Below are 6822 nucleotides of genomic sequence, written 5' to 3'. Positions count from 1 at the left end.
CTTTGTTAGTGTCAAAGGAAAACTTTTCTATAAAAAATACATGTAAAAATTTAAAGTTTTTAAATCTTTTCTGATCATTTTACTTTAAATTATTTATCTTTGTTTCGTACTTGCAAAGAAAGTGTTACAATTAGACATTTGGACAAAAAGCCATCTTTTGTGCATTTGGTATGTGGGGTTCTTCAAAATTTAAATACTTTAGCATGTTTAAAACTTTATTTTTAATTTGACTTGTTTGTTCTGACTTCTTATGAAATCCCCTGATAAGGTGATTCGTGTTTTACTAGAGCTAACGATATAAAATATATATACGTATTGTTAAGTTTTCTCTTGGTTACTTGTCGAAGTCGTGAAGAGTGCCTCGTGGAGGCGGCGCACGAAACTTTCAAAGCCTGGAAATGCATTAGAGTTCCGTCTTTTTTGTTGCGATCGTAACTCCCAGAGACGGAGCTTTTGAGTCCGATTTGTAATTCAGCGAGTCAAGAGCAAACTACGGCCAACATTGGCTTAACAAGTGGCAAGATAAAGTTGGAATGTAAAAGTTTCCACCTCCTCTAGTAACCAACAAGCGAACACAGAAAAAAAGGGCAGCAGCATACGATGAACCTAAACGGCCTCGCATTGCAAGTTAAGAAATACAAGAGTTTTTGTTACCTTACAACACAAGTAAAATCTCATTATTCAAATTAAATTATAGAACCAACTTATTATCTTTCTTCGCATGCCTCGATTTCAATGACTGCTCTGAATCATGTTTTATCTGAGTGGCGAATCTGAAAGTTTCGGATTTAAGTAAACGAGGGCGAGTAAACGATATTAAACATTAGATTGCAACTTCCAATCCAGTCGAGGGGTTGACGAACCTTTTACGCCCTCCAATTTATGACTATCCGGCAATATTAATTTTAACGCGAAAGCCTCGAGGGAAAACATTCGAGACTTGATTATGCCAGGTCTTATCCGACCAATTGATTTATAACTTTGCGCTGGAATAGAGGCGATCTTGTAAAACATTCTATATTAAGTTAAGAAATTCCCTTAAAGCGATTTTCTACAATTTTCAGAGGTTTTGGTTTTGTTGCAGGTTTAAAACAACGAGGGTCTACTGAAGCTCCGAGAGGAGGTGAGTTCAGCAATTTATGCATTCTTCGACCTTGTACTTTATCGGCGGGATTTAATTTAATATAAAAAATGTAAGAAAATGTAGGAGGGGGCGACTTTTGCAATTAGTTTACATCAAATTAAAGATTTGAAGAGATTTGAAGAAATTTAAAGACTTTTCACGATTTTGATGACATTTTAATGGATTATAAAAAACCTACGTGATTTTATAGGATCTCCAATTTCAAGATTTTAAACATTTAAAGGGATTTTAAATTGATATATAAGATTTCATTGGATTTAATGGAGTCTAAAAGGATTTCAAAGATTTAAACATTTTAAAAATAATTTTAAAAGACATTAAACTTTTTTAGATGTAGCACGTGATGCAAAAAAATGACTACGGATTTCTCAAGATTTTGCGAAGGGTTTTAAAGAATATAGTTTATTTCACAAGATTTCGTGGAATTTCCTGAGATTTTAACAAATTTAGTAGAACTTAGAAAGCTTTAAAGAGACTTAAAATTATTTGCTTAAGATTTCAGAAGTTTTAAAAAACTCTAAAGTTCTCGAGACATTTGAAAGCTTTTAAAGTTTTAGAGATTAATAAAGTCGATTGTTTTAGAGAACAGTTGAATTTTAAATCGGAGAAGAATTTACAAAGAGTTTATAAAACCAATTTTCGTCAAAAAACAAAAAAATTTCAACCAATTGAATTTAACTAAAAAAGATGGATTTTTAACAAAATAGTTAAATCTTAAACTCAATCTAAACTAAGATAAAAAAAATGTTCACCAACGAAAAAAAGAATTTACGACCAAATAGTGTAATTATCAACAAAAAATACAAATTTTAACGAAATGCATGAATTTTTAAGCAAAAAATATCAATCTTTAATTTAGAAAACCATTTTTTAACCAAGAATCGAATAGATACATTTTCAGCCAGGAAGAAAATTAATTCTCGACAAAAAACAAACCCAATTTTTAGCAAAATATTTACATTTTCAATTAAAGAGATGAATTTTAAATTAAAATTATGAATCTCAAAAAATTTTCAGCACAGGATTTTAACAGTCTACCAAATAGTTGATTCTTTAACCAAAAAATTAATTTTCTGTCAAAAAGATGAGTTATAAACAAAATACATGACTTTTCAACCAAATAGTTAAATTTTGATCAAAACAAAAAAAAAACATTTTTCCACCAAAAATGTTATTGTAAAAAAAAAACAGTTAAACAGTCAAAAAACCTCATTTTCAACCATAAATAAAACGAATTTTCAACATAATAGTTGCATTTTCAAACAAATATTTTAATCTGCAACAAAATAGTCGAATTTTTAATCAAACGATATGAATTCTGAAACAAAAATATAATCTTAAGCTTTTCAAGAAAAAGAAACAAAAGAATAGTGGGATTTTCTCATTAGGTCCTATTCATTCAGTACACATTTAAGCGAAAAAAATGAGGAAAAGGGAAATTTTCTTGAAAACAGGGAGAAAGAAAAGAATTTTTTTTGAAGTATATCGTCGGGAAACTTAGAAAAGAATGTTCTGAAATGGAAAAAAATGTCTAAAGAACGAGATTAAAACTGTTCTCATTCTGTTCTCAAATAGTTTTAACTCATTATTCATTGTTTGATTAATATTTATGCCAATTTTAATTTTGATTTCTTATTTAAAAATATAAGGGTGAGGGTCAGCTTCAGTGTCACATGACATTTTTATGGGAGTTTTTACCGAAATGCTACAGGTTGTGACAATTTTGAATTAATAAAAAGAGTCCGAGTACCGGGTACCGAATAACGTTATTCCAATCACTTTATGTATAATTCAGTCGCTGTACCACGTACAATCCTATTTTCTGATTGAACAGCCTAAAAGATGGAACCAATTGGCACGGCGTGAATATGCGAGTGTGCTTTGTGAAGGTTTATATGCAATGTTGGTACTCATTATGAAGCAGACAAATTTGTGGCTCGTTATGGACGGCTTAGCGTATGCATCGAGCAGCCCAAATGCGTGGCAGTTGGCAGTGACGAATATCTAAATTTTCAGTGCGTATGGCGAACCGTGATACAGGGATGGCCTTTTAAGCCACTCATGCATCACAATTTGAGGCTACGCTTTAAAAACACCGTTAATGTGGTAACCTCCCTTCTGGTAAAGTCATATCAAAATCACACCAGATGAAATAAAACCTCTGAATATCTCTATAAATTTCTCAGAAAAGTTGTTGCTCTCTTTACGCTTTTTTCAAAGAAATAAAATGAAATTCAAATTTTTATCATAAAATTGTCAGAAGAGCTAATATTTCTTTTCATTTATTTTAAAACCACTGTTTTACTTGACATGATGTATGCAAAATGTAATTGCATGATTGTATCGACAATGTCCTTAAATACTGTGAAACAATTTACAACTAAAGATTGATAATTATAATGAAGCAATCAATATACTAATTGGATATAATTTAAATATTACACATTGCAGGCTATAAGGTAGTTAACGTGTAAATAAATTAGAAATGGGGGTAGATTTTCTTAAATGCAATAGTTACAAATATTGCAGGGATTATAAAAAAGTCTTTCCTCTATTCCCTGAAATTTCTAATTTCTTTTGAATTCCCTTTTTTCCTATTCTCTAAAAAGTTGTTCTTTTCCCTTTTCGCTTGAAACATACGATATTTTTTTATTTCACAACTACAAAATTATTATATTCAAAACTAGAATACGTTACCGCATATGGAGAAAGTTTAATATTTATTATAATTAATTCAGCTTAAAAAATTTTAATTTAAAATGCTATTTATCAATTAGTTTTTATAATTGAAATTAAATTTTTTGTTACAGCTATAATACATAGGGTGGTTAAAATTTTTTTTTTCGAATCTGAACAAGCACACTATTATCACCTGTTATATGTATAATACCATCACTGTAAATAATTTTATGAGAATGTTTAAACTTATTTTGATCATAAATAATAATTTTTCTGACTTATTTTACATTTCTCTCTAGTGTCGAAATTTGTCAAGTGGGCAACTTTTTTTTGATGGGTTGTGATTTCTCTTCGTGAATGCGTCATAAGTTAGAGTTTCAAATAAATAAAATGGCCCTAAAACATTTTTGCAAAATTTTCATTTTCTAAGTGGTTATTGTTATTCACAATCGCCATAATTTTTGGCATGTTTCGTTAAATATGTTTATTCTATAAAATAATAATAATTTTACCATTGTTTCGTAAATATTGATAAAATTAGCAACAATTTTTATAAACAAATAGAATGCGTTCTAACTTCTGAATTGTTTTCAATGCTTTAGTTGACTAATTACAATAGCTCGTTTAATTACTAAGATTTTGTTAAAAAAATTAGGTAACTCGCATATCATCAAAAGTTGTGCGTCTTTTCGTGTTGGCGTTCTGCGCTTCATGCCGCGCGACGTACGATATTCACGACGTTGAAGTTTGCCACAGATAGGGATTTCAAAGTTGTGTAATCAATTTAAAAAAAACTAAGAGTCATATAGAAAAAGTAAAAATACCTCTGGATTCGTCTCATAAATATCTAGATGTGAATTTTTTTGTTGTAAACGCATGTTTTAAACAATTAGAGCATTGGTTGTTCAGCGCCCTGTTGCTCCGTGCCCGTAGATATGGATTTCAGTTTAAAAAAACTAAGAGTCATGTCAAAAAAGTAAAAACACCTCTGGATTCGTCTAGGAAATATCTCGGTGTGCATTTATTGTTTTAACAATTTGTTAAACAATTACGCCAATTGTTATCTTTCTGCAATCGTTATAAACAAAGCATGCATAGGATCGAAAAACCAAGTGCACCATTGCTTTCCTGTTTATAACAATTGCAGAAAGATAACAAATGGCGTAATTTTTTAACAAAATGTTTAAACAAAAAAAAAAAATGCACATCGAGATATTTTGGAGACGAATCCAGAGGTGTTTTTACTTTTTTTACATGAATCTTAGTTTTTTTATTAAATTAAATACGCAACTTTGAAATACATATCTGTGAAAAACTTCAACGTCGCAAATATCGTACGTCGCGAGCTATCATAATTAGTCAACTAAAGCATTGCAATCGATTGAGAAGTTAGAACGAATTCTATTTGTTTATAAAAATTGTTGCTAATTTCATCAATATTCATGCAACAATGGTAAAATTATTTTTATTTTATAGAATGAACATATTTAACATGCAAAAAATTATGGAGATTGTTTGCACCGATCAGGAGAAAAAAATTAATTAAGAAGATCATTCTAAGAAAGTTAAATAACAATAACGACTCAAAAAATGAAAATTTTGCGAAAATATTTTAAGGCCATTTTATTTATGTGAAACTCTAACTTATCACGCATTCCCGAAGGAAAATCACAACCCATAAAAAAAGTGGCCCACAGAATATAAAATTCTAACAGAAAAATCTGAAGGAAGTAAAGTAAAAGTAATTATTTCCCTTACAAATGAGTTTAAAAATATGCATTAAATGATTTACAATTATGGTAATATAAAACGCGTTAATCTATCTATATGCTAGTGTGCGTTTTCTGATTCTAAAATAATATTTTGGATCCATTAACATTATAATATTATTTGAAAATATAATATTCCTTATAAACAGATTTTTTCTTTTTTTCTAAAAGTAATAGTGGGATGATATAATTTTGCCGATTTTTAAAAGTCCAGAATGTTTCAAAATAACGAAAAACTAATTAACGAAATATAAATTTTTTGAAAAATAAAAGTTCCGTAAAGGAAATAAAAGTACCGAAAATGTTTGTTCTTGAATTTTTAAAGTCTCGAAATTTTGAACCCTGATAATAAATACCCCATAAAAATAAAATATTATGTTAGCTAAAATTTCGAAAATGTACTGTTTTTGGAAATTTCGGCAATTTACTGTTTTTCGGAATTTAAAAATTCGGCAATCTACTATTTTCAGGTGTTTAAAAATTCGACAAATTACTATTTTCGGAAATTTAAAAATCTGGAAATTTACTATTTTAGGGAATTTCAAAATGCGGATTTTAAAAATTCGGTCATAAATATTTTCGTTAGTTTAATTTTCTTTCATAAAAATTCTGTTTCGTTACTAATTTTCCCGCCACTTTTCCTTATTGGCGATTTAGAAAATTTGGCAAAATTGTTTCATCCTCTACATGTTCAATCTTTTCGCTATTTTCTCCTTTTTCCTTGAAAAATGACTCCTTTTTCTATTTTTGAACTCATTTTGCGCTATGATACCTGATATTGTGTCTTTTTAAATTCAGAATCGAAGTACCTGAGTGTTTCGCAGAAAAAGTAAATTGTAATCCTTACATCACTTTCAGAATAATTTTTACCTGTGACAAAAATTACCTTCACGTATAGATTTATCCACCAACTCTATAATGTCTCTTGTTTAGTTTCGATGGGAAAAATTCAACTTTATCTACTTAAAAATTATCTGCAGCAAAAATTCACTTCTGTTTTTTCGGTTTTAATTTTCAACTGGATAAATTCTTCTTCCAACACTACTGTACAATATTATGTAGTTTAATAAAAAACAAATGTTTCAACCACTTTTAATTAAAACAGATTTATGGAACGCTTCGTGCTGTACAAATACGCTGATCCTGTGTATCGGTTGTAAAGAGCAAACAGTAATTACGAAGAGCCGAAGGTACGGGATTGCGAAAGTTTAAATTATCATGCTTGGGACG

General features: G+C 29.4%; 1 protein-coding gene across 1 annotated transcript in view; it reads left to right on the top strand.

Moving 5' to 3' along the window:
• The first annotated feature begins 946 nt into the window (after nt 1-946).
• Nucleotides 947-6822, top strand: part of LOC117169914 (MAM domain-containing glycosylphosphatidylinositol anchor protein 1) — a 388199-nt gene continuing 382323 nt past the window's right edge. Inside the window, exons 1-2 of the mRNA XM_033356424.1 lie at nt 947-953; nt 1085-1123. Of these exons, the coding sequence (XP_033212315.1) occupies nt 947-953; nt 1085-1123 (46 nt within the window). The remainder of the gene's footprint in view (nt 954-1084; nt 1124-6822) is intronic.

The sequence above is a fragment of the Belonocnema kinseyi genome, chromosome 3 (assembly GCF_010883055.1).
Source record: "Belonocnema kinseyi isolate 2016_QV_RU_SX_M_011 chromosome 3, B_treatae_v1, whole genome shotgun sequence".
Taxonomy (NCBI): domain Eukaryota; kingdom Metazoa; phylum Arthropoda; class Insecta; order Hymenoptera; family Cynipidae; genus Belonocnema; species Belonocnema kinseyi.
This window is presented reverse-complemented; position numbering and strand designations above follow the sequence as displayed.